General features: G+C 42.9%; 8 protein-coding genes across 10 annotated transcripts; 4 read left to right on the forward strand and 4 right to left on the reverse strand.

Annotated features, from left to right (window-relative positions):
* The first annotated feature begins 246 nt into the window (after positions 1-246).
* LOC6553557 (ras-related protein Rab-11A) lies at positions 247-5286 on the forward strand. The gene is made up of 5 exons (XM_001979301.3): positions 247-344; positions 533-733; positions 2830-2951; positions 3604-3952; positions 4443-5286. Exons 2-5 carry the CDS (start codon positions 694-696, stop codon positions 4574-4576), a joined length of 645 nt encoding a protein of 214 aa, XP_001979337.1. The 5' UTR covers positions 247-344; positions 533-693; the 3' UTR covers positions 4577-5286.
* A 136-nt stretch (positions 5287-5422) lies between these two features.
* LOC6553496 (protein Peter pan) lies at positions 5423-7146 on the forward strand. The gene is made up of 4 exons (XM_001979300.3): positions 5423-5827; positions 5888-6252; positions 6306-6733; positions 6785-7146. Exons 1-4 carry the CDS (start codon positions 5498-5500, stop codon positions 7042-7044), a joined length of 1383 nt encoding a protein of 460 aa, XP_001979336.1. The 5' UTR covers positions 5423-5497; the 3' UTR covers positions 7045-7146.
* LOC6553495 (peptidyl-prolyl cis-trans isomerase CPR6) lies at positions 7045-8066 on the reverse strand. The gene has a single exon (XM_001979299.3). The coding sequence runs from the start codon at positions 8052-8054 to the stop codon at positions 7113-7115; it is 942 nt and encodes a 313-aa protein (XP_001979335.2). The 5' UTR covers positions 8055-8066; the 3' UTR covers positions 7045-7112.
* Positions 8067-9459: 1393 nt separating this feature from the next.
* LOC6553494 (beta-TrCP) lies at positions 9460-17542 on the reverse strand. Its single transcript, XM_001979298.3, has 8 exons — positions 17001-17542; positions 15277-15499; positions 11773-12044; positions 11528-11707; positions 10981-11435; positions 10518-10707; positions 10323-10458; positions 9460-10219 (listed from the first exon to the last, which is right to left on the reverse strand). Exons 1-8 carry the CDS (start codon positions 17055-17057, stop codon positions 10200-10202), a joined length of 1533 nt encoding a protein of 510 aa, XP_001979334.3. The 5' UTR covers positions 17058-17542; the 3' UTR covers positions 9460-10199.
* Positions 17543-17565: 23 nt separating this feature from the next.
* LOC6553493 (acylpyruvase FAHD1, mitochondrial) lies at positions 17566-19104 on the forward strand. 2 transcript variants are annotated; one of them, XM_015154902.2, is made up of 6 exons: positions 17566-17649; positions 17703-17875; positions 17999-18101; positions 18167-18263; positions 18535-18681; positions 18746-19104. In XM_015154902.2, coding segments are annotated over exons 2-6 (690 nt in total). In that variant the 5' UTR covers positions 17566-17649; positions 17703-17874; the 3' UTR covers positions 19088-19104. The 2 variants fall into 2 exon arrangements, with proteins under 2 accessions (XP_015010388.1, XP_001979333.1); XM_001979297.3 differs by lacking the exons at positions 17566-17649; positions 17703-17875 and having other exon boundaries at positions 17884-18101.
* A 64-nt stretch (positions 19105-19168) lies between these two features.
* Positions 19169-19960, reverse strand: LOC6553492. Its single transcript, XM_001979296.3, has 4 exons — positions 19838-19960; positions 19648-19782; positions 19421-19577; positions 19169-19362 (listed from the first exon to the last, which is right to left on the reverse strand). The coding sequence occupies exons 1-4, from the start codon at positions 19934-19936 to the stop codon at positions 19169-19171; spliced, it is 585 nt and encodes a 194-aa protein (XP_001979332.1). The 5' UTR covers positions 19937-19960.
* Positions 19961-20719: 759 nt separating this feature from the next.
* LOC6553491 (little elongation complex subunit 2) lies at positions 20720-23298 on the forward strand. 2 transcript variants are annotated; one of them, XM_026983967.1, is made up of 3 exons: positions 20720-20764; positions 20840-20885; positions 20945-23298. In XM_026983967.1, exon 3 carries the CDS (start codon positions 20957-20959, stop codon positions 22991-22993), a length of 2037 nt encoding a protein of 678 aa, XP_026839768.1. In that variant the 5' UTR covers positions 20720-20764; positions 20840-20885; positions 20945-20956; the 3' UTR covers positions 22994-23298. The 2 variants fall into 2 exon arrangements, with proteins under 2 accessions (XP_026839768.1, XP_026839767.1); XM_026983966.1 differs by having other exon boundaries at positions 20743-20885.
* LOC6553490 (putative tRNA (cytidine(32)/guanosine(34)-2'-O)-methyltransferase 2) lies at positions 22980-24428 on the reverse strand. Its single transcript, XM_001979294.3, has 3 exons — positions 24239-24428; positions 23534-24183; positions 22980-23481 (listed from the first exon to the last, which is right to left on the reverse strand). The coding sequence occupies exons 1-3, from the start codon at positions 24357-24359 to the stop codon at positions 23287-23289; spliced, it is 966 nt and encodes a 321-aa protein (XP_001979330.1). The 5' UTR covers positions 24360-24428; the 3' UTR covers positions 22980-23286.
* Positions 24429-24732: the final 304 nt, after the last annotated feature.

Here is a 24732-nt window from a genome sequence, read left to right on the forward strand (position 1 = left end):
GTATGTTGGTGTTTCAAAATAATATTTTATATTTATTATATTTTACTTGGGTAAAAAAGAACAAATATTAGATATGTTTTCATAAACTTTTTTAAAAAATTTGTTAGTTAAAGAAACCTTTTTAATAAAAAAAATGAATATGACATGTTCATATTAATAAAAAATAAAACTGTGAAATTTAAGATAAATAAAATTGTGTAACTTAAGCTTTTCACAACATCGTACTATCGCTATAAAAGAAATCGATAACCATCGCCGAAATGCTCGCTGTACCGATGTTTTTTAACATCTCTAGTCTCGTTGGAATTATAACGTGACGTTATTGGGAGTGACTAAGTTTTCGTGTAAGAGAAAATTGCAAATAAATGCGCTGCAAGCAGCTGCGGATGTCCAATTAATACTGCTCCAATTGCCGGACAAGTCCTGCCAGCATTTTCGAACGCAGTCGAGCTGGAAGAGCAACCGATTTCGCTACTCGAATACTGATATATACACTTTTCTCTTTCTTTACAACTACAACTACAAATAAAAGTGTAAAGTGTGTGAGCCAACGACAAACGCATTAAAGAAATCGGCGGCGCGCAGGGATTATTGGATTTCGTTTAGCACCCGCACACACAAAACAAAAAGGACGGAACTGGATTTCCAAAGGATATCGAATCGAGCGAGCGATAGCAAAACAAATTGAGCAAAATGGGTGCAAGAGAAGACGAGTACGATTATCTGTTCAAAGGTAATTATAAACATGATTCTAGCCGCTGAGTGAAGATCACGGGAGCAGGAGCCGCACTTCCAGGCTCTCTCTTCTACCTCCCCTGAGAGGCAGTGGTTCAATGGCACTAATTGAAACTAATTGGAGAATAACAAAAAGTGCACTCAAAGAGCCCAAAGTTCATGTGATGGTATGTGGTGTGTTTGTTTGCGTGAGTGTCATTAATTCCCAAAATAAGAAGTACGCCCCCCGAGTTTGTTGTTGTTGCTGCCGCTGCTGCTGCAGTTGGATGCCCTTTGGTGGCTCTCCCGCTCTCACTCCGCCTATCTCCATCTCTTTGGGGTTCTCTTTTGGATTGGAGTACGCGTACTTTGCCGTTAACTGCTTGATTTGTCATTACAGTTCCGTTGGTCTCGCCACGTTGCATACAAAAGCCAAGCAGATCGTATTTATAATCGCTTTTTATGGTAGTTTTTAGGCTTGCTCACCCACTCAAATTTCTAATTTGATTAGACGTCCAGTAAATAGAGCGAGAGTGTGGGTATTATGATTTCTGTACAGCTGGCTTTTGCAATGGTTTCTTGTAACTTCGTTTAGTAGCTCGCTCTCTCGCTCTCTCTCTCGTGCTCTCTTTTCCACCCGCTCTCAATTGAAAGTTTGGAGCACAGTAGGGCCAAGTGATGTATTTGCAGGTAGAAAACAAGACCTTTATCCCGTATCTTCCCCATTTATGTACATATGGACAGAGGTCATAAATTCTCAGCTCTTTGTTCCCTTCATTTTCTACTACGCCATAAATTCCAATTGCGCTTGCAAATCTCTGCTATCACAAATGAGCAACTGTTGAATGTTAATAATGGAAATTGCTGTAGCACATATAATGTCAAATATTTAAAACTTTATCTGGTGTTTTTTTTGGGTCAAGTATCCTAACAAGTACATCAAAACACCATAATAATGCGTCAGTGTGCGGTATGCATGATGAGGCCTCAAATTTCACACATGAAACAATATTAAACGGGCATGACTCAGCCACAAACTGTTGAAGAATTCCAGTCAACGATAAGCGCATAATCACAGAACAAAAAGTGGGCCGTATTCGGGTTATTCGAGCCATTCCCACTACACGTAATGACCGTTGATTACCACTCCTACCCTTTTAATTTCCCGGCGCATCCGCTTAACTAAGTGCAATTTCTCTTTGAAGATCGTTTTAAACGCTGAGGAAGAGAGTAGAAAACAAAGTGACTCAGCTCTCTCACTGATAACTGTAACCACGCTTGTCCCAGCTGTCCACACTACAAGAAAACTCTGTTCCTCTTACTTCGCTACCTATGTATATTGAGTCAAAATGTAGTAAAATTTATTTTTGAAGCTCAATTCCCATCAAACTTCAGATTCATATCCTAATGCCGTTGTAGTCTAAACCACAAACACAAGAACCAGTGTTCAAGCTTTTCTCCGTGCAGATATGCCCATAGCGATAGAGCGAAAAGGTGTTTGATGAGTTTTAGTTGTTGTTTTCTCAATGGATTAGCAAACATGCTGAATCAACAATGTCCGAAAAGGGTGTCAAAAATGAAAATTAATAGACAGACAGTCAGTAAACATAGTACCTAGATATTGGCTTATAGCCAACATCTAAAGCCGCACATAAGAAAGTTATCTTAAGTCAAACTTATTTTAGTTGGTATTTTAAAAGAAATATTAGGATTATTATTTATTTACAGAAATGTAGACATAAAAAGGTCAGTGGATAGTTATTATCGATGCTTGTTTGCTCGCTCAAATAACCCCCACTCAATTATCAAAGAAATGTTTGTTATTGGCAATGAAGCACAATAACACGAACTCCCGAACGTCTACTGCCCCAATCATAAAGCATTTCTTTCCATGGCCTGAAATCCCCCGAGCATGGCGGTTTTATGTACTCGATGACCTTGGTGCGCCGTGCCAGCGGCGAAAGGAGGACATGACCTAGCCGGCCATTCTGTCCGGCAGTAAAACACAAGACACGGGCCTCGCCACACCACACACCCACATAAATTATGCAACTAGGGGTCTTCGATTATCCAATGCCAATGTCGGTGTCACTAATTCTCTCTAATCCTTTGCAGTTGTCCTTATCGGTGACTCCGGTGTTGGCAAAAGTAATTTGCTTTCACGTTTCACGCGCAATGAATTCAATTTGGAGTCCAAGTCTACGATTGGCGTTGAGTTTGCAACGCGCAGCATAGAGGTGAGTAGAGGGGCCAAGAACTCGAGGGTGGAGTGTCCAATGGAGCTCCACCCCCGTCATCCACCGCACCTACGGTGGGTAGTCACGGGTGAACTTGCGTGTGCGTTTCGGTGGGAGGACACGTAGTTGAGGCGTCTATCGGAAAATTGGGGGAAAAGTTTGTTCAATTTCAGTAAGTGTCGAAAATTTTCCTAAATAAAGGATTGCCAATTGGCTTTCTTGCATAATTTAGAAAGAAATCTTGCGGGATTAGGCAAAATGTTGACATAATAGTTGTCACTTGTGCTGAAATAACAACCAAAAGCTGATCAATAACAATTATATATTAGTGTACAACAGTATATGTTCAAATAAGTATTACAAGTAGTAGTTCGTCTTAATATTTATTATATCGAATAGTTTCGAACTGGGTTCTTTCAGTAAAGTTAAAAGCGTATCCATAGATCGTAGTTAGGTTTGCGTACCCGTATGTACCATTTATAATATCAGTTAGGTCTCAGAATTGAATTTCGATGTTGACGGTGATAGCTAGCACGTTTGTATATCAATTTTCAAAGCGAATGCGCCGCAGGCATATCGTGGCAAAATTGCCAATTACTGTCACTATTCTAATGCTGTCCTTTGTTTCGTCCTCCTTGCCTACCCATCGCAGGTCGATGGCAAAACAATTAAAGCGCAAATCTGGGATACGGCCGGCCAGGAGCGCTATCGCGCCATCACCTCTGCCTACTACCGCGGTGCCGTGGGGGCCCTGCTCGTCTATGACATTGCCAAGCATCTGACCTACGAGAACGTGGAGCGGTGGCTGCGGGAGCTGCGCGACCACGCCGACCAGAACATCGTCATCATGCTGGTGGGCAACAAGTCCGACTTGCGGCACTTGCGCTCCGTGCCCACGGACGAGGCGAAGCTGTTTGCCGAGCGCAACGGCTTGAGTTTCATAGAAACCTCGGCCCTTGACTCGACGAACGTTGAAACGGCATTCCAGAACATACTCACAGGTGAGTCGGTCAGGATAACTTAGCCTTCATTCAAACTATCGATCTCATGAACACATGAATTGGAAAAATTATACTTTTCTAACTAAATTTAGGACACATCTGTATATTTTCAATCGACATCAGCAGGTTGTTCAATCTTCCTCCTCAAGGCGTAGACTATCTTACAAATTGATCAATGTTTATGTTATTCATGTTCTAAGAATGTATATTCCAAATTTTTAAGCTACCAGCTTAAATATTAGTCATATTTCCTAAAAAGAACATTAAGTATATATTACTAATCCTGACTTAAAGTCGCAATTCAGTTTAAATCTTTTCTATTCAGAGTAAATTAAGTATTGCTATAATTTGCTCTCTATATATAAGTTATTATAAGACTTATTGGTATATAAATCTTAACTCCAGAAAGAGAGTACCATGAATGCTCCATTGAAAGTCAAGATAAATGATAATGAAGCAAGACTAATGGACTCCTGTAATCCTCTTTCAGAGATCTATCGCATTGTGTCGCAGAAACAGATCAGAGATCCGCCGGAAGGCGACGTCATCCGCCCGTCGAACGTGGAACCCATCGACGTGAAGCCGACTGTCACCGCCGATGTGCGCAAACAGTGCTGTCAGTGACCGCCCCAAGCAATTTTCGCTATTCCCCGCAACCGCCAGAACAGCAACATAAACAGAAGCAACAACAATTACAACTATAACTACAAGAAGAGCAGCAGCAGCCAGAACTACAACATCAAGATCAGGAGCAGCGAATAACCGATGGACCTGGACCGCACTGGAGGTCTTTGTGTTTTTCAGCCACAGTTTGTCATTTGTGCATAAATTGATAAGTCAAATCAAATCAAAGCCGCCACTCTACCACCAACACCATCAGCAGCAGCAGCAACAGAATCGAAAGCAACAACATCCGGCTGTAGTTTACTGCGGTTTAAACTGAAGTTTTATAAATACAGATTTAATGAGTATCGCATAAATCAACCGCCGCGGAAAGAAAGCAAGCAAAACTAAACACTCCAAATTCAGTTTAAGCTGTAGAACTATAATTTATATAAATATACATATATGCTAATATTAAAAATATTAATATTATTAATTTTTCGCAACATAAATATATAGTTGTAATTTCGCGAGAAGAACAACATCAAACAACCGGAAACCTTCGACTAAAATGCAAATGCCAATTCATTACCACAGCACTGCAGCTCGGACTTTCTTCTTCGGTTTTCACAACATTTTAAACGATTGGCCACTTGGTAAAAACTAGCTGATAAAGAAAAATCAAACAAGAACAGTTGTAAAACTTTAAATGCATAAATGAAACGAAATAACATCATTTGTGTTTGCTATGTTAAGTGTGATTAAATAAATATAATTTAAATAAAAGAAAAGTTAACGTATTCAGTTGGCGGGGAATGCTAATTTAAATAATATTAGAGGGACCAGACGCCCTCCGTCAGCGTGGGCGCTCGGTATTTTCCGCGCGTGCAGCCACACTGATCCCAACACGTGCGGGAGAAAAGTGGACAAAAACATTGAAACATGGGCGGTAAAAAGAAAGTGCATCCCAAGACGCGCACGGCGGCCTTCAAGGCCAGCGAGCCGAGCGAGATCGTGGAGGCGCCGCACTCCTTCGTCATCCATCGCGGCCTCGCCTGTCCATACATTACGGACCTCACCCTGGACTTCCGCCGCATCATGGAGCCCTTCACGGCCAGCAATCTGCGCGAGAAGCGCATGAACCGCATCAAGGACTTTGTCAGCCTCAGCAGCTTCTTCCACGTCTCACACATGGGCATCTTCAACAAGGCCTCCACGCAGCTGTCCTTCAAAGTGGTCCGCCTGCCGCGCGGTCCGTCCCTGACTTTTAAGGTTTGCTTGCTTTTCGCTTAGTCCCATTAGATTTTTGACCGTGGATTTATCCTTTCGCAGGTTCACCAGTTCACCCTGGCCAGAGATGTGATCTCACTAAGCAAAAAGCAGATGATTGACAACGATCACTTCAAACACGCACCGCTGGTCATCATGAACAACTTCAGTGGTGATGGCAAGCACCTTAAGCTGATGGCCACTACGTTCCAGAACATGTTTCCCTCCATCAACTTGGCCCAGGTCAATATTGGCACCATTCGTCGCTGCGTCCTGTTCTCCTACAATCCGGAAACGAAGCTAGTCGAGATGCGGCACTACTCCGTGCAGGTTGTGCCCGTGGGCTTGAAGCGAGCGGTACAGAAGATCGTCAAGGGAACGGTGCCCAATCTGGGCAAGTGCAACGAAGTAGTGGACTTTGTGACCAAGTAAGAAATGCTCATTTATTCTGATTCCATCAAATAATCATTTTTATTTTTAGGGACGGTTATGCTTCTGAATCAGAGGCCGAAGATGACGAACAGTCACACGTGGTTCTGGCACAAACTCTTAAGAGCAAGGGCAACTTGGAGGACAACAAGAGCTCCATTAAGCTACACGAGATCGGACCTCGTCTAACCATGCAGCTCATCAAAATAGAAGAGGGCCTTCTGACGGGTGAAGTTCTGTATCACGACCATGTGGTCAAGACAGAGGACGAGAAGGAAACCCTGCGCAAGCTGGTCGAAAAGAAGCGAAAGCAAAAGGAACAGCGCAAGAAGCAGCAGGCAGAGAACCGGGCTCGCAACTTGAAACTTAAGAAGGATGAAAAGTGGGCTGCCAAGAGGGCGGCAGAGGGACGCACCGATAGCGACCCCGAGGATGATGCGGAGTACTACAAGGAGGAAGTCGGCGAGGAACCAGACGAAGGTGAGTTGTGCTATATACTGCGTAGAATATGAACTATTGTTTCCCTTGCAGAACTCTTTAAAATGGAAGCAAAGTCCTCCCGAAAGCGGCCTAGTCTGGGCGGCGGAATGAAATACAAGAACAAGCGGGCTAAGTTGGATACCAAGGACAAGACGGACAAACCTGACCGCAAGGACAAGTACGATCGTAAGGACAAGTTCGATCGTAAGGACAATAAGAAAAAGTTCGACCCCAAGAACAGGAGAGCCAAGTTCGATCCCAAAAACAAGCGCGCCAAGTTTGACCACAAAAAAAGTAGAAAATCGAAGTAGTACATTTAACATAAGCTATTTTATAAAGACCGTTGGTTAGCCTGACATCGAGATGTTATCAATGGAAACTAACTAAACATACGCTGCACCACCTCCTTGTAATGGGCCTTGCTATCCTTCCAGCTGCTAGCGATGTTGTCGCGCAGCTTGCTGAACTCTCGCTTCTCCTCGTAGTTAGGCAATCGCTCGATGGTGGCCTGCGCCTTGGCGAACTCCTTCAGGTGATAGTAGGCCAGTGCCCGCCGGTAGATGCTCTTCTCGCTGGGGCTCTCTTCCGTTTCCACAAACTGTGTGTGGTAGATTACGTGCTCATAGCGTTTCTCCTGTAACAAGCAGGCGGCCAGGTTGGTCTCTATTTGGATGAAAAGCGTCTCCACCGCCTGACCGTTGATGCCATTGGTATTTTTGGTCAGTTTATCGAAGGGTTTGTAGGTGATCAGCAACTTTGCCGCACGCACAAAGTAATCAAATGCGAATTTCGGGAACGCCTTAAAAGTACCCACACCGCTCTCCTTGAGACGCAGTGCCACCTCATAAATCTCTGCAGCGCTTAGCTTCTCTACCTGGGTGTTTTTTACAATCTTCTCCAGCTTCAGCTCAATTTCAATCCGTTCGCCGGATTTCGCCGTAATGCTACAGGCTGCCGTTTCACCTGGCACAAATTGCTGCAGCAGCAGCTCCAAGTAGCAGTCTACTGCGGTCAGGCTGGTGCCCATTTCCAGTATGTGTTTTTGAGGATACGTCGCAGACTCATCGCTGGCCAAATATTTGCTAGGTCGTCCTCCCAAGTTGGCGGCTTTCTTGTTGACACTGAATTCCACAGTACTTATTGTCGTTGGCTTGACCATTTCGGTGAACTGGAGGCTAATTGCCTTCTTCGCCAGACCACGGTTCTTGTCCACCCACTCTGTGCCCACGTACCAGTCCATGATAGGGATTTCGCAAATAAGGATTTTCAGATAATTATCGGTAAACAAAGTTTGTGATTTGGGATGTGACCAGATAACCATAAAAATTCCGACATGAATATGTGCCTATCGCGAACAATTCCACAAAAAAATACTTTGTTCTCACCAACTTAAAAATGTAATGCGCGCACTATGCATCTACATATTTGAAAGGAGAGAACGCTTCCCGATTTAGCCGACCATCAGATACCCTGTACGCAGTAAGTCACTAGAATCTGCGTGCCCGATCTCAACTTTCTTGCTTGTATAGTTCCCGAGATCACTGCGTTAATACGGAAAGATAGACGGACGGGAATAGCCATATTGACTCGGATAGTGATCAAGAATATATATTCCTTTTAGGGTCGGAAACATACTTTTGAACGAATCTAACTTACCCTTTTGTCGACGGGTTACGGGCACTATTGGCAACAGGTCAATTATAAAAATGTCACCAATATATACGAAAATAATATAATATAAGACATCGTTAGTCCACTGTAGTCTTTTTTAAACTTTCTTTAAAATGAAAACGTAACGCAAGCCCAATTTATACATTTAAAGATTAGAAAGTAAGAAATTATTATAGGATTGAAAAGAAAAAAAAACGCCTAAAAACCATAATGCATAACAATGGTCAGTAAAACTTTGTATAAGCCAGGTTCAAATCACAAAGTAACTTAACTGATTGGGTAATAAAATGAAAAAATTTTTAGGATTTATACACAATTTATTATTATTTCTAGTTATGTTACATATACTAAGCCCATTCGCGCACTAGCAGTTGCTCGGCCATCGTTTAACAAGCTGCACTCTTTCCACTAACAGTTTTACATAATCCGGAGTATGTGTTCATATTTGATCAACTTTTGTTAAAGTAAAACGTTATGTACATACATTAGTTAACGCGGAAGCGGCGATCGTGATCCAGATCAAGTATAGCATTGGATCTTAACTTACAAATAGCAATACATATAGTAAAGTATCCATTGATCACAATCAACGAACGGTATACATATAATTATATTGTTGAAACTGCCTGGGAATTTGCTATTTTCTACATACATCAGTATATCTAGAATCTATAGTTAGCATAGATCAATCAAAGAATCGGTTATATATTGCAGTACAATGGATTAATTTTCAATTCATCTTTACTCGAAAGATGTGTAACTTCCAATTGCAGACACTGCGTGTGTCCTTTACACAGTTAACTTTTCATTTAAATTATTTGTATTTCGGGTAACTTAGATTACAGTTGCCAATAAGATACTAGGCTTAATTTTACTTTACAATTAACACAAACATTAGGCAAAAGGTGTGTAAAGTAGGTTACAAATGTGCAAAACGGCGAACCGAATTGATGCTCTGCCAATTTCAATGATGCAACTCTAACTAACATTTATGCTACAGACTGATTCCTCTGGCCGCGTTGCAGATTCCAGCTGCGAAAATGTTTCAAACCATTTCACAGATTTCCTCTTTCCTAAGGCGGCAGCTGCCTAAACGCGAAACATGTGTATTTGAGCTAAAGAAACACTTAAAGTAACGCCCGATCGATCCACCGATCCGAAGTGCGATTCAAAGACTGACCCTCGATTAGTATTACAGCGCCTAGTTAACTTATACATAATTTTACTTTTCTTCTGTTTTTGCTTCATTTTCGTTTCATTCGTATATGACAAACCTAACAGCCAGCTTTGCGAAAATATCTGCATATTTAGTATACTCCTTCTGCATTTATTGTTTGTTTGCATTTATAACTTCATTTAATTCATATTATGTGTGTGTTCGGTGTGGATGTATGTGTGTGTGGATGTAGTGTGTAGAGTGGTGTGCGGTTGTAAAATAGACGCTTAGAGATCGCTGTATCTTGGGTTCAATATAGTTTTCTGAATAGACGAGTCGCATGCTGTGTGTATGTGCTGGTTTACGACCTTTCACTCATTATTCATCATAATCATTTATATTTTCAACATCTACATCAAAATCCAGGTCATCCGATTCTGGATCCGAACCGGAACCGGTGACGGAGTCCGAACCACCACCATCCCGGTGCCTAACATATCCCCCCATAAACGCGCCAGCATCATTTATAGAATCCTCCTCATCAAAATCATCTCCATCGTCCTCGTCCTCATCGTCGTCCTCCTCTCCTTCGCTCGAGGATTGTAGATGTAACTCGCGCAGCTGCCGTTGCACAAAATGTTAATGTTCCATCAGGGCCGCTATAGCGCCAGAAGCAACAACCACAATGGAAATTGAGAAAACAAAACGAAATCGTTATGCATAATTCAAGAGATCAATGAGGTGAAAGTTGGCTTCTCTTACGTGACGGTGTGCGTCCGGTCTTGTTCTCATTGGGTGTGAAATTTAGAAAGTCCCAAATCAAAATTGTATCATCATGCGAGCTGCTAACAATCTGGAACTCATCGAATTGCAAACGAAACACGCGACCAGTATGTTCCTAAAAGGATTCACCACCGAGATTAGATAAAAGCGTATGAGACAGGCCGAATGACTCACCACAAGGGTATTCAGACAGAGAGTATTGGAGGCTGCTCTTGGATCAAGGGCGGCGACCAAATCCCAAACCTTGATTTTGCCATCGTAGGCGCCGCTGACGATTCGTTTCGTATCGAAACGGATGCAGCGAACCAATTCCTCATGACCCTCTAGGACACGTAAACAGGCACCGCACTCAATGTCCCAAAGCCTGCAAAACGTAGATTAAAATAGATTGGAAAATTAGATTAGTTATATCAGGTTGGGTCCTGGAACGTAGCTAAAATAAAGAAAAAGCTAATGATCTCTTTATGCAGCCGATAATTATAGGTAAACTTAATATTTTGTAAGCTTTATATGATATCGAGATTGATCTAAACTCAGATACTAACAAAAAGCCACTACAAATCGCAACATTCATGAAAAAATTGTTTATCATTATTAATCATAGTGCCGGAAAGTCGGTTAAATTCACACGCCTCACCTTATGGAATTGTCTGAGCTGCCGCTGACCACTAGGCGATCTCTATACTGTAGGCAGGCGATGCCACGCTTGTGGCCATTCAAGGTGCGCACGAATTCACAGCTTGATGTGGACCAGACCTTGATGGTACGATCCCCGCTGGCGGACACGATGTACTTCTCGTCAAAGTCCACCACATTTACGGCAGCCCGGTGACCGACAAGTACGCGCCGCAGCGTGATCTCACTGGGTGAGGTCATGTCCCAGACGGCGATGGAGCGATCCTTGGAGCAGGTCACCATCATGCCGTTGTTAAAGCGCAAGTGCAGCACCGCCTCGCAGTGGTGGATGAGAGTGTTCACCATCTCGCCGGTCTTGACGTCCCACACGCGGACGGTGGAGTCGCTGGAGCCACTGATGATCACCTTGTCGTCATACTGCAGGCACAGCACCGATCCAGTGTGGCCAATTAGGGTCTGGAATTTAGGAGTTCAGTACATTACATTAACAGTATTCAAGAAAATTCTGATTTCAAGGTATTTATAATATTATTCCAGGATGAACCTACCTTAACGCACTGCAAATCCGTGCGATCCCAGATCTTGATGGTGTTGTCCCTTAGTCCGGAGACAATCTTGCCATCATCGTACTGCAGGCAATAGACACCCTTCGAGTTCTCGGACCGGCAGTTGATGCGGCGCAGCATGTGGCGGCCAGTCCGCCAGTTGTTCTCTATGCTGTCTATGTCCTAAAACCATAGAATGTGCGGTTGAATAAACTGATTGCATTCGGCACACTCCGATGACAACTCACATTCATTATCTTGGGGAACAACTCGCGATGGAATGAGTGTGGCCGTTGAGTCTGACCCGGTCTAGGCTTGAAGAGGTATTGCATCCAATTACGCCGCTCGGCCAGTCCGCGCCACAAGGAATCTGTGCGCACCTTGCGTTCGATAAGCTTCTTCCACAGCATGCCCTCGGAAATGACGCGTAGCCATTCTTTGCAGACCAGCTCGGCCGATTTGAGCGATTCGGCATCCAAGTACGACAAAATGTTTTCTGCGATGTGATCCAGACCCTTGACTGCAAAGTGTGGAAAAGTACACGTATAATTAATCATAAATTCTTATAATTTACAAGTCATTTTCAAGCAAGACCACAGATTCCGTATAATCTCTATGGACAAAGTTTCTATGTAAAATAGCTATTATTATTTGGCTCCCAGCTATGTTTGATAACACATAACCGATTTGCCATCAGATATGAGGTGGAGCGATTGTGGCCACTAGCGCACTTGGCAGACACCCACTCAACCCAACCCAACCCAACCCAACCAAATCCATGCAATACAGCCACATCAGCCAGCTTTAATTGGACGACAAACTAGAGGCAAATGATGCACCTAACGGCATTAAAATGCACTTAGCCCAGTAAGTGGGAGTGGGAGTGGAAGGGAGTGTGTGGGACTGGCTGTGGAGGAGGCGCAACCTATAGACTGGCATATTTACATGTGTCACGGATAGGAGTGGTTGAGTTTCCCCGGAGGATGAGGAGGGGATAGCCTTATCCACATCCACATCCACATCTTCATCTGTATTGACAAACCGGCTGATGGGCCAACAGAGAAGTCAGAGTCTGGAGTGCATGCGAGCTTTCGCATTCGCATTCTGTGCCTTCCCCGGTCGCTGTTCGCAGCATTTGCCCAACACAATTAAAAATGTGCATAACTCGGAATAGCAGGCTGTTTGGCGGGCGGCAGCGATTTGGCTCAAGTTGTTTGCCGTCGCCGGCGACTAACGGTCTTAAGAGTGTCTATCCGTCTGTAAATCCGTCCGTCCGTCCGCCGGTCGGTCGTTCAGTCGCTCTGTCCGCCCTGCTGTCCCCCCGGTTAGCTGCCTTTGAAGTGCATTACAATGTAAATGGAGGAGACAATGTTGCCTACTTTCAACTCTTTTTCATTCCCAGAACACTCAGTGATGCCAACTAAGCAGAAGTTATATATAAAAGTATATTAGCACTTGGCTTTCTTGTGAGTGAGTGTCAAATCTGCTTAATACTATCCTCCTTAAAATAGTCAATTAAATGGAGAATTCATAGTATAGTAAATTAGTTTGATTTTAACATAACATTGTATAATGCTTTCATCTATCTCTTCATTCATATATCTGATACGAAATTAAATTCTAATCGTAATCATTAATTCTAATCTGTAAGATTTTAACTAGCACTGACTTATATTCAATAATTTAGAAGCAATATGTAAATCAGATCTGACCGGAATAGTGTGCCGTCATCGCCGCGGTTTAAGCCAACGGAAACATCAGACAACTTCCTCAAAAGAACTCAGTCCTGACTGGTGGTTCAAGGAAGGAAAGGCTTGCAAATTACAGAGACATTCTTCGCCATTATAGTACAGGCATGCATACATACATGCACCCAATGGCATTGCATCGAACCGAAAGTAAATATACATTTTCTGTATGGATGCCCTTGCAAAGGCTAGAATTGCACGCACAGCTTTGTTGACTGTTTGAGTCATCGATACGCTCACGTATTGATGCATTGATAAGCGAAGTGATCGCTTATTCACTAAAGCCGACTTATTGCTAACCTGTTTTCCCATACCAATCATAACAATAGTTTTGTTATTAGTTAACATCTGTTGGGCGACAATCAATGGCAGAAATAAATCGATTCACATTTTCTTATGAATAATATACAAGGTTCGTTACCGCTTTCGTTCTGTTTTTGTTCCGGTAAAGCGCGTTTAATGGAAGCAACGACCTTTCAGTCAACAACCAACAACCAGCAACCTTAAGCCCACCCACTGGCTCCTCCTCCTCTCCTCTCCTCTCCTCTCCTCTCCTCTCCTCTCCTCTCCTCTCCTCTCCTCTCCTCTCCTCTCCTCTCCTCTCCTCTCCTCTCCTCTCCTCTCCTCTCCTCTCCTCTCCTCTCCTCTCCTCTCCTCTCCTCTCCTCTCCTCCACACTCCACTCCTCCAGTTGAAAACATGCCCGGCAACAATCCGGAGGAGAAAGGGTGTCTATCGGGGGACGCGGAACAAATCGCACCGGGCTCAGAGCGGGGCTTGCCTTTCATGTTGTTCAACTTTGTACCTGCCGTTTGTTATTGTTTTACCTATTGCGTGCCGAGGGCTTAAACTCAGCTTTGTGCTGCTAGTCTTGCCTAAGATTCTAATGGTGGATGAGCCATTTCTGAGCTTTATTTTGGGAGCAAAACTCGCACACTCTCCGACCGTCGAATCTCACACCCTAGCAGCTGTTATTGCCTTCTTATCAGCTGCGCCAGTTGGTTTCTTGGTCAACTGGGATTACTGACCTCCCACACAAAGTGTGGTGTTGATAACGACTGGGTGATAAAATACGTTCTGTAGGTGATGCTTGACTGATTTAATTCGCATAGTCTTGGATTAATTAACCAATCTGCTAGCTTATCCGTTCAATAGATCAGATAATATTTAGTAATATGATTATATTAGTCATATGACAATGTAGATTTCGCAACTTAAAAAAGGGTTTCAGATTACGAATGGAAATAAATGAATAAACTTTGGATATCTGCCATATTAGTATGCCTTGAGGGTGTAATACTTAATTGAACAAGTCCTCACTTTATCATTTCTTCGCTTATAGAACTATGCAATAAATTGAATTCCCAACCAGAACTGCATTTTTAACGTTCATAGTTTCATACTTGGTTGCGTAACGAGTTATAACTTATAACTTGGCCACCTAATACCTTATTGAGAACGTAGTATCATAGTCCGGTTGAACGGAAGTAAGAACACGGATAAATGTTTCACTTGAATAAATTGTAAATGAATCAGTCTGGAAAAGTTCATTGTCAAATTTAACATATAATATATTTTTAATCGAGGGTTTTTTTTTTTGCTGTGGGCTGACTGAATAAAAATAAAGGTAAATTGACTCAGTTTGTTTGAGTATGTCTTGGAAGAGATCGCAATTAAACAACCGACACACATTTATCTGCGGTTGGTTCAATGTTCTTTAGGTCCATGATCTTCTCACTTGAGCTACGGGTGTAATAATATACCATATAGAGTTAGAGAAACAAAAGTTAAGTTAACACGAACTTAAATTCTGGCCGAATAATAATGATGGTCAGCCTTAGGTACGCACAAAATGAAATGTATTCCTTCCTTATTGATTTAGTTCATCAAAGGTTCCCGAATATGATATTCCCAATATGAAGTTCAATTCTATTTGTTTCAGACCTCGACGTGTTATCTGCAGACTTATGCCCCAGGTAGCAAAACACAATGTATCGGCACTCACTTGGCAGCAATGTGATAAAGTCACGCTGGAGCATCGGCTTGAGATAGGCATTGATCTGTCCGTGCTGATAGTGGCACATGCGCGACAACAGGTGCTCCACGAAGTCCACCTGGCCCGACTCGCTCCATTGGGTGAAGTACTGAAAACAGAGTTCCCGCTCCGTTTGGTAGGTGGGCGATGAGTCTTTCTTGCGCACCGGGTCGTACAGCATAGTGGTTGTGAACTGTACGGGTGAAAAGTGGCATAAAGAAGCAAATTAATTATGAGATTGCATTGGTTCCGTTTGTTATTTCCTATGTTTTAGGACGATGATGTGTTTGGGGTGCTTGGATGTCAAGGGGCGATCGTTAAAACTGGAAAAGTAGGTAGCTGCTGGTTGTGCAACTTTTCTTTAGTTTAGGCTACTGACGACCCAAACTGGGGGCTTACAATTAGGCAATTAGCTTCGACTCCGCTGCGAGTTTCTTTCCTCTCGTAATTTTCTCGTTTTGTTTTTATTTGGCGGCGAAAGAGTTTGCAAAGCGGATTTCTGAAGAATGAAAAACTGGCAGAAACCCGACTGGCAGCGGTAGAAACAGATCATTCACACGGGCAGTTTATAAATAATAATTGTATCGATGTTTATTTGTTTTTCCATCCTCATTATGCGCATTCTATATATAGACATTCCCATTGATGGGCCCAATTAAATCAAACGTCATCAATTAAATGCTAAAGATCTCGGCAAACAATTTTAGCAGCGTAAAGTAAACAAATTGGAAGGTTCGAGTGTGAGTGATTTGAGTAATTAAGTTAACTGCAATGCCAGCAATGCGAAAACCTTGCGAATATAGTAAATGTTGTATATATGTATGTACATAAGTTGTATTCGGGTCGGTTGCCTTAATTTAATTGCCGTATTATGGTTTTTTGTAAGCTTTAGTTGTTTGCCTTTGCCTGGTAACTGAAGGATGCTACTTTAGCTACTATTCTGTGGAAGGTATATTGCAATATTTATATTTTATCCTCTAATAAACAGTCTGTGCTTCGGAGCTATTACCAAGAAGCAGTCTGTATCATAAACCAGATTCACCTTGAATCCAGCGAAATTAAAGCCCAGATGACTCAAGAGAAACCGAGCGAAAAGATTACAAATAAAAAACGATTTTTGGGCCCAATGCTTGATGGTTTTGCCGAAACTGACCTTCAATAAGCCGCCTATAGCATTTAACTTCATAACCATAGGCGTAAAATAAAATAAGTACTGATTGAAATGTACACGGCCGTATTTTGTTTGTTATTAATTGTGTACACAAACTCGAGGCCAATTAACGAAATCTTAAGACTTAGAAATCGGAGATTGGGAATATATACATATATGCATGGATGATTGGACAAAGGGGATGATGATGTTGATGGCGATGATGATGATGCTGACGATGAATAAGTAGGCTAATGCCTAATATCCACAAAAGTTTAAGGTTATAGCCCATGGGACGGCTATATGCCAGAGCGTCTGAATTTAATAGAGTGCACGAGTGCAAAATCTGTAGTATATACGAAAATAAAGCACTAGCGCACGCACACCAGTGTGACACGCATAGGTGGCGCAAGTGTGCGTGCCTGTGTGTGTTTGTGGGTCTATTGAGGCGACACCTTGGGCATTATGTACTTAAATCAGTGTGTATTAGGCATATAGAAGGGCAGAAATCCCGCTTAAAGCAAGTAACTTAGCGAAAACTCACGGCCTGTGCATTGGAGTTGGTTTCGTCCATTATTTTGTCAGTCTCCATTTTCATCATTGTGTTGTTTGTGTGTTTGTAGAGTTTGCTGGCTCGTCTTTTGCTTCTCTCTCACTCGCTCACTGCAAGAGTTTTCCGTCGCACTCGCACTCACGCACCACGTAGCGCTTTTCGCAGATTTTTCGTTAACACGACTTGCAAATCGCTTTTCGCCAGCAATTTCATATAATTTTTAGCTCGAAGGAAAATTACAATTCGCTCGTCTCAGTTTCAGTAGGACCGCAGGCGGGATGCGTGAAAACGGCGCGGCAAACGCGATGGCAAACTCAACTCGCCGAGGTCCCCTCACCAATTGAGCGAATCTCGTTGGCAAGTCATTATTCTCACCGCTCCTGGCGGCTTGCACGCAGTTTGTTTTTAGTTTTACAGTTGGCGCCAACTTCTGAGCACTCAGTTTTCACACGGAGGATTTTATTTTTTACCAGTTTCCGCCTAAATACGGACTGCCAACCACAAAGCCAAAAAAGATGAGTGTGCACTATCGTTATCGATATCTGTGCTAGAGACGAACGGTCACGCTGCCCCGGGATAGTGCTGCAAAATACGGCAAGTGCATACAACTTCGGTGGTGGTGCACTAATTTTTCAAACAGGTAGTTGCAATAACCACTATTTATGAATTGCTTTTAAGTTACTTTTCTTTCAGAATTATGAATTGTAATCATTATATATCTGATCAACACACTTCGCCAGCTGTGGCAACTCTGGGGATCAGCTGATTGCCCTCTTCGTTTTCTGTTGTTATTTAATTGATAAACTTGTTGCGGGGGGCCACTCTCCAGATAACCCCCCACTTTTAAATTAATAAACATTGCGCAAGTAAGTGCCGTCCGGCTCATCAAACGCTCACTTTCATTCGACCGCAGAGCTGTTCGAATTCTAATCATTTCCTTGAACATTCAGCTTCAGAATCGAGCTAACATATTTTTCCAAAATTTACAGTGGTCAAACTAACACGAATCCTCAGGATGGCGTGCCAAAACCAGAATGCTGCCAACTTCTTGCGCGATGGCAAAAAGATTGTGGGGGTGGCTCTCAATTACATGTAACTTAGTGCTATAGAATTCTTGGGTCTGCATGGGTAACACCGAATCCCTTCTTCCGCCACAGGGACGTTGTCAAGGCCAGGAACGTTCCCGTGCCCCAGGAGCCGCTCGTCTTCCTCAAACCCACATCTTCGTATCTCCAGGAGGGTCAGCCCATTGTGGTGAGTTCTAGGGAGCATCGAGATAGAATCAAGACAGCAAGAGACCATAAACTGGACTCTTTGGACTTTGTAGAACTTTCGACTCTTATAAAAGATAATAACATTTAAAAATTGAAATAAAAATATTATATAATTTGTGAGTCAATATTAAATTACATAAACTCAAGTAAAAGTCCATTTTCGTTATCGGATATTAAGATATGCCCACTAAAAAAGTAATTTCTGCTTAGAGCTTTAAACATCTTATAATTTAAACATTTTATTCCCCCAGTTACCCAAAGTCTTCACCAAGGTGGCATATGAAGTGGAACTAGGCGTGGTGATTGGTAAGCCCTGCAAGAACGTCTCCAAGGCTGATGCCATGAGCTATGTGGCAGGATACTGCCTGGCTTTGGATCTGACAGCCCAGTGCAATTTGGTAGGGAAATTGATGGCAACAGTCATGAGCCTTTGTATATAATAATTAAATTTAATATTTTCAGGGAGCAGCTCGGGCGGCCGGTCACCCATGGACCTTGGGCAAGGGATTTGACACTTCTACGCCCGTTTCCCAGTTCATATCCCTCGAAAAAGTGAAGGATCCACACAACTTGCCGCTTTGGCTCACTGTCAATGGAGCTGTCAAGCAAAAGGGGTGCACTGCAGATTTAATATTCAAGGTGCCCGACATCATTTCCTACGTGTCCAAGTACATGACCCTGGAGCCCAACGACCTGATCCTGACCGGAACGCCCAATGGTTCGGATGCGTTCAAGGCAGGCGATGTGATTGAGTGCGGAATGGCCGATCTTGCTAAATTTACCTTCCAAGTAGAGGCTGAATAAATGAAAAAGTAGCAATATTTGGACTAAAAAACCCATTTCATTTGGATGCTCTATTCGGACATAATTTAATATGTTCAATGGTTATTTCTTCCTATCCACATCATCACAGGCAACCAAATATTTCCGCATCGCTGCGCAATCGCTGGTGTTTTTCCATTTGCTGATCGGGCAGTTGATGTACACCTGTTCCATGATGCAGGCCAACAAGGTGGCAGGATAAAAGTCGCAGTCGCCCTTTTTGGGCATCCACTGGAACTGCTGAACCCGCTTCCTAGCTACTCAAGTTTAGCCATTATTAAGTACATATTACATTCGTAAGTATTCCTAACTCACCGTAGTCCGTGCAACTATTGAGGCTCTTCAGCACCAGTTGAGACATGTTTGGATCGTTATTGTAGCGTTGCTGGTAACTCTTCTGTAATGCCTGGGTATTAACACTTCCATTGCTCAGCAAGAAGCCATTGGTCCTGAAGGAACATTCCGCGATGCACTAAGGATTATACGTTTCTCAAGAGTAAAACCTATTTTAAAATTCATTCATGTTTAAGAGCGATACTAACCGCATGCAGAGCCACTTTATCCGACTTCAAATTGCTCACTGTCCCATTCAAATTGGTTGAATTATTGCTCAGCAAGGACTTACGACACGATTTGATGGCCTTGTCGTTTTTTTGAACATCACAGCATGAGCTCAGCTGCCAAATATTAAGTCGTACAAATAAAAATTTGTTTAATTTAGAATTTCCTTACAAACTTTGGCTGCTTTGCGTGATCACAGCTTGTATAATTAAAGGATTTTGTATAGGAGGTAAAAACTATTACTACTAAAAGCAGATTATACATATACATATTGTGCTTAAAATGTACAATTAAACTGGTACTGAAAGCGAATCGAACGTGAGTTTTAAAGCCACATTTTAATTAGCTTTAATTTAAAAGTTAATGTTGCATAAATAGCTCGCCTAATGCTGTGAAATTAATTGAAATGATCTGCACCGAAGGGACAGAACTAAAGTGCTGCTGAAGCTGTTTTGTTTCGTTTTATCAAATAATATTTAAGTCAGCAACTTACTTTATTAGGGCCTCTACTTAAAGCTACTTTACTTTATTTATCAGATACCCGTTACTCAGCTAGTGAAAGTGCAAACGGGAAATTTCAAAATTTTTCTGGCATATCGATACAAATTGGGGAAGAAAAATAATAAATTTAAAAATTTCAAAAGCGTGGGCGTGACAGTTTTGGGCGTTTTGTGGTAAAAATCTTTTAGCAAATCGATATAAAATTTACAAGATTAATCAAATAATGAAAAAAATAAACACTTTTTAAATGAGTCAGCGTCGTAGTTTTGGGCGGTTTGTGGGCGTTAGAGTGGCCTGTGTAGAGGTCTCTGGAATCTACATGCTACATCCAACTTTATAGCTTTTGTAGGTTTCATTAAGTATTAGAATATTTAAAAATTGTTCCACGACAATATTCTTTTAAATAACTATTGAGCGAAGTGACGTAACAATAGCAGCCTTTCAGACAAATAAGTGCTGGGGAATCGTTTTTTTTATTTTAAAAAAATCGTCGTTTCGCGGGTAGGCGCAGTGTGCCCAGCTGATTGTAGGCTAAAAAGAACTAACTTTCGTGTTATTCCCAATAAAATAATATCGAACTGCAACAGGCCCTAACAGGTTCGTACATAAACGTTTCCTGATATATTTTATTTCCTTCTTACAACTATGCGTGCTTCCAATACACAATTACAGTATACCAGCCAATGAATAGACGTCTCTTTCAACAAAAGTTCCACCTGTAAGTATTTTTACCCAAAAACCGTATTCAGAAAACTAAGTTTTCGAATATTTTCCAAGGACTGTTTCGAAATGAACCAGGACAAGGATGCGGCGCTATACGGGGGAAACGCTGTATTCCGGAACCAGCCGTCGTACAAGGTCTTCAATAAATCATTGGAGCACGTGGACGATGCGCTGTACACATTGCTGAACGAGGTGGACCCAGACGTACTGCGAATGGAACTCCAGGAAACATCCGATGTCTTTAAATCGTTTAATCGCAACTCGGCCTTGAGGGATCCTCGCAACAACGAGGTCCCAGCGAGACCGATTCGCGACCTTTCTGCTGCCAGTTTACTATACAGTTTTCCCAATCCCCTGGAGCAGCACTCGGAGCTGAACCTTAAGCAGCAGGCCGCTTGCATGCGAGTGCTCATCGCCTGGCAACGCAGTCACCCCGTCGATGAGCAGGACTTCGTGGTGTGGCAGGCCACGGAAAAGAAGCGATGCAACGAGCAACAGCGTGTCCAGAAGCACATACATGACCACGAGCACGGTCGCAAAGAAGTCATCTACGCGCCCATGAAGAGCCTGGTGGCGGCCTACAGGAAGTGGTACGAACTGAGTGTTAAGAAACTTATACAAGTGTACCCCAACGATTCATACATGACCTTCTCCGGACTGCCACAGTTGCCCCAGTGCAAGAGCCTTAATTCTCAGACCGCCAGCATAGAGCAGGTGGAGCTGGAGCGGACTGTGGGTCGCGTAAGACTCTGTCGAGAGGTGAAGGTCCGCCATGAAACCCTGCGGACTTTACGACTGCGCTTGGATCGCTACGCAACGAGGGAAGCAAGGGAGCCAGTACAGCTATTGCGGGAGGAAGACAAGGAACTGGAGCTTGAAGCTGGCAACGTCTTCGTGTTACCCCTAGACTCCTTGTTAATGCTCCTTACCACTGGATCTTATATAGACCTGCCGACCGAAATGTTTGTCAGCCTAAGAGAATCGCCAATCAGTAAGCACAAATGCATGGAATTCCAGTCGCCATTCCCCGCCCGCAACTGTGGTTGGCATACAAACAGTTTGATCTTAAAGCTGGCTTATGGGGCCTACATTTCACAGCCCGGGCAAGCCGAGTGGCTAGATTTCAACATAAATGGAGCAGTCAAGGAGGTGCCCGATGAGCCTGACTGTGATAAGTCAGCTATCGATCTGCACATGGTATACAAGCCCCGCGCTATCGACCAGCAATCATCTGACGTGCTAGATGGTAACTGCAATACCGCCTTGGTTAGTTGGACACTCAGAAGTAAAGGCAAAGAGGATGAGTGCAACGAGTTTCAAATCTTTAGCACACTATCTATACCAGCAGTTAAGGATTCCAGCGGCAAGGAACCACTTGGATGCCACTTCATAAAGTTGGAGAACAAGCCAGATTGCGGCTGCGAAATAATGTCCAAATACGAGTTGATATGTGCCTGGCTGCAGTTAAAGCTACTGCGGGCCGAGATGGGACACTGCACACGCATCTCGCTCCGAGATTTTGAGCCCATGCTGGAGGAGAAGCTGACGTTAATGTCGCTGGAGCAGCAGCTTCATGATTATTACAACACAAGTATGCCGCAGCTACTATCCAATTTGTACGAGTTTCTGAAGCTACTGGACACTGTGCCCGCTGGCGAATACCTACTGCGATACTCACCAAAATACAAGGATAAGTTCCTGCTGTGTATTGTCACAAAGAAGGAAACGCCCCAGAGTTTTCAGATGCACCAGCTACTAACGGAATCCTCTCCCAGCGACCAATCCTTTCTTACACACAGCAGTTACCTTCCGATCTCGCCCACACTTTGTGGTCGCCTGCACGAGGAACTCCAGTTGCTGCCCTGCGCTTTTCCAGCGAAGGCAAACGGTCGCTCTGTCCAACGTCGAAAGGTGGTGCTGCCCAGACCAGAGCCCTCTAGACAAGCTCCAGTGAGACGGCAACCTTTAAAAAAGTGGAGCGAAACTCAAACTCGAGAATTTCGCCGTCGATGTAAAGTGGGTCAAAAGAAAAGAGCCCGGGCTCGCAAGAAAGCAGCTGCCAACGAAGAAAAGATACAGCTGGAGAAGATTATGACGTTATAAAAACCGCACTCTGCTTGCACAAATTTATTTCAAATACGTAATCGTAGGGTTTCTATTAAGGTTGTAGTTACTGTTACAAAAGCAAAAAGTGATCCTCATAGAGGAGTTAACCGTTCGACGTAAAGATCAGAATGAATTTTATATTAATATGTATCGGAATAATAAATATCCAACGTGATCACTTGTTGCGTTTACAAGAAAGTTTGGATACGCTTTCAGATACACCAGAATTTACAATCCTAAAGATCTCTGATTTTCAATTTCATAATTTTAAAGTTTTTATTAAATGTTACTCAGGCCTCAAACTTCTCAGATTTATTATTTCTATTATTCTCATCATTCGATAGCCATTTCTTTAAAATTTCGTCATCGTGAATAACGCGAATGCCTTCATATTTTATGTTCACTTGGCTCGTTTTCTGTAGGATATCCTGGTATGCGGCAGTCAGGGGTTCCTGAACTGGCTCTTTGTAAACATAGTGCTCGCCCTAAAACAACACATTTTAATGGATTTAACAAATCGAAAATATAAAAACCTACCAAATTGTATGTGCGATCCGAGTCCAGATCGCCTTTGTAGGCAACGAAGGGAACTTGAACAACGGGCGGGCTCTCCTTCTTCCTGCCCACCCAGGACTCAGGGTGATCATGCCATTCGGTAATCAGATTGCATGGCTTGTAGCCTTCGGGCAGACAAAACTTTCGAGCCACCACAAAAGCTTCAATGCTGGAGTTTCGCGAGGCGGAGGGCTTAAAAACGCATACGTCCTTGAAGAACCGCTTGAGCTGGATGTACAACCGACTAGTCCTATCAGACCGGTAGATCTTGGACACAAATGAACCTCCTTCTTCTAATATAAAGGTGGAGATGCTGAGGGCGGAGAGAAGTAGTTCGCCCTGAACATAGGAGTCAAAGTCGTGCATTCCAGTGGAATCGGGAGCGCCATCACTAACAACAATCTGCGCCTTTTCGCCGCCAAAGAACTCGATTATGGCCTCCGCCGTCGACTCCTTGCTGATGTCCGCCCGGAGTTGCTTGACTCCTTCAATTGGAGCCATTCCCTGCAGGTCTACGGCGATGATTTTCACCTTTTCCCGCTCTTCCGGCGGCAGCGGCTCGTACATCCGTTTCGCCAGCACCTGTGACCAGCTGCCAGGAGCGGCACAAAGGTCCACGGCTCGGGTGAGACCTGAAATAAGTAGCCAATTAGAATGGGACCGAAAAACACGAGGTTGTAACACTACCTTCCAGCAACTGAAACGTCTCCTCCGCCTGGAGCAGCTTAAAAGCACTCCGTGCACGCCATCCCTGCTCCTTGGCCAGTCGGTAGAATATGTCTCGCTTATCCTTTGAAGTCCTGCCCATTTGAAAACTTGGATTTCAAATAATAAACAAACGGTTAACAGCTGTGAAATGAACTCCACAGTGTTGTTTTAGTTTTAGTGGGTTTCCCGCCAAATTTGGCAGATGAATATTATATATACATATATACATTAAAGATCAAAAATATATATCATAACAAAAATATTTTATTATATAATTGAAATTCTGTTTTTCCAAGCTTTAGATCTTTAATCTTTTTCCATATAGGTCTTTAATCTACATAATTGAACCAAGTTAAAAAAAATCATTGTTTTGGTGTATCAATATGTAAATACACCACGTAAAACGGATTATATTCTAATTTGGTTGTTTGAAATATACCAAGCATAACAGAAATATATTTCCTTTTTGATTT

The sequence above is a fragment of the Drosophila erecta genome, unplaced genomic scaffold, assembly GCF_003286155.1.
Source record: "Drosophila erecta strain 14021-0224.00,06,07 unplaced genomic scaffold, DereRS2 tig00000000-arrow-pilon, whole genome shotgun sequence".
In the NCBI taxonomy this organism is placed as follows: domain Eukaryota; kingdom Metazoa; phylum Arthropoda; class Insecta; order Diptera; family Drosophilidae; genus Drosophila; species Drosophila erecta.

What these genes read in the sequence shown, in the direction of transcription:
- LOC6553557 (XM_001979301.3), top strand. Translation starts at nt 694, where the DNA reads ATGGGTGCAAGAGAAGACGAGTACGATTATCTGTTCAAAG. An exon ending in TTGCAACGCGCAGCATAGAG is followed by an intron (nt 2,952 to 3,603) that starts GTGAGTAGAGGG and finishes TACCCATCGCAG; the next exon opens with GTCGATGGCAAAACAATTAA. An exon ending in ATTCCAGAACATACTCACAG is followed by an intron (nt 3,953 to 4,442) that starts GTGAGTCGGTCA and finishes ATCCTCTTTCAG; the next exon opens with AGATCTATCGCATTGTGTCG.
- LOC6553496 (XM_001979300.3), top strand. Translation starts at nt 5,498, where the DNA reads ATGGGCGGTAAAAAGAAAGTGCATCCCAAGACGCGCACGGCGGCCTTC. An exon ending in GTAGTGGACTTTGTGACCAA is followed by an intron (nt 6,253 to 6,305) that starts GTAAGAAATGCT and finishes TTTTATTTTTAG; the next exon opens with GGACGGTTATGCTTCTGAAT. An exon ending in CGGCGAGGAACCAGACGAAG is followed by an intron (nt 6,734 to 6,784) that starts GTGAGTTGTGCT and finishes TTTCCCTTGCAG; the next exon opens with AACTCTTTAAAATGGAAGCA.
- LOC6553495 (XM_001979299.3), bottom strand. Translation starts at nt 8,054, where the DNA reads ATGGTTATCTGGTCACATCCCAAATCACAAACTTTGTTTACCGATAAT.
- LOC6553494 (XM_001979298.3), bottom strand. Translation starts at nt 17,057, where the DNA reads ATGATGAAAATGGAGACTGACAAAATAATGGACGAAACCAACTCCAAT. An exon ending in CCAACTCCAATGCACAGGCC is followed by an intron (nt 15,500 to 17,000) that starts GTGAGTTTTCGC and finishes TCACCCGTACAG; the next exon opens with TTCACAACCACTATGCTGTA. An exon ending in TGTTCCCCAAGATAATGAAT is followed by an intron (nt 11,708 to 11,772) that starts GTGAGTTGTCAT and finishes CTATGGTTTTAG; the next exon opens with GACATAGACAGCATAGAGAA.
- LOC6553493 (XM_015154902.2), top strand. An exon ending in GGGGTGGCTCTCAATTACAT is followed by an intron (nt 18,102 to 18,166) that starts GTAACTTAGTGC and finishes CTTCCGCCACAG; the next exon opens with GGACGTTGTCAAGGCCAGGA. An exon ending in TGACAGCCCAGTGCAATTTG is followed by an intron (nt 18,682 to 18,745) that starts GTAGGGAAATTG and finishes TAATATTTTCAG; the next exon opens with GGAGCAGCTCGGGCGGCCGG.
- LOC6553492 (XM_001979296.3), bottom strand. Translation starts at nt 19,936, where the DNA reads ATGTATATGTATAATCTGCTTTTAGTAGTAATAGTTTTTACCTCCTAT. An exon ending in ATAAAGTGGCTCTGCATGCG is followed by an intron (nt 19,578 to 19,647) that starts GTTAGTATCGCT and finishes TATAATCCTTAG; the next exon opens with TGCATCGCGGAATGTTCCTT. An exon ending in CAATAGTTGCACGGACTACG is followed by an intron (nt 19,363 to 19,420) that starts GTGAGTTAGGAA and finishes AAACTTGAGTAG; the next exon opens with CTAGGAAGCGGGTTCAGCAG.
- LOC6553491 (XM_026983967.1), top strand. Translation starts at nt 20,957, where the DNA reads ATGAACCAGGACAAGGATGCGGCGCTATACGGGGGAAACGCTGTATTC.
- LOC6553490 (XM_001979294.3), bottom strand. Translation starts at nt 24,359, where the DNA reads ATGGGCAGGACTTCAAAGGATAAGCGAGACATATTCTACCGACTGGCC. An exon ending in GACGTTTCAGTTGCTGGAAG is followed by an intron (nt 24,184 to 24,238) that starts GTAGTGTTACAA and finishes TACTTATTTCAG; the next exon opens with GTCTCACCCGAGCCGTGGAC. An exon ending in CGGATCGCACATACAATTTG is followed by an intron (nt 23,482 to 23,533) that starts GTAGGTTTTTAT and finishes GTGTTGTTTTAG; the next exon opens with GGCGAGCACTATGTTTACAA.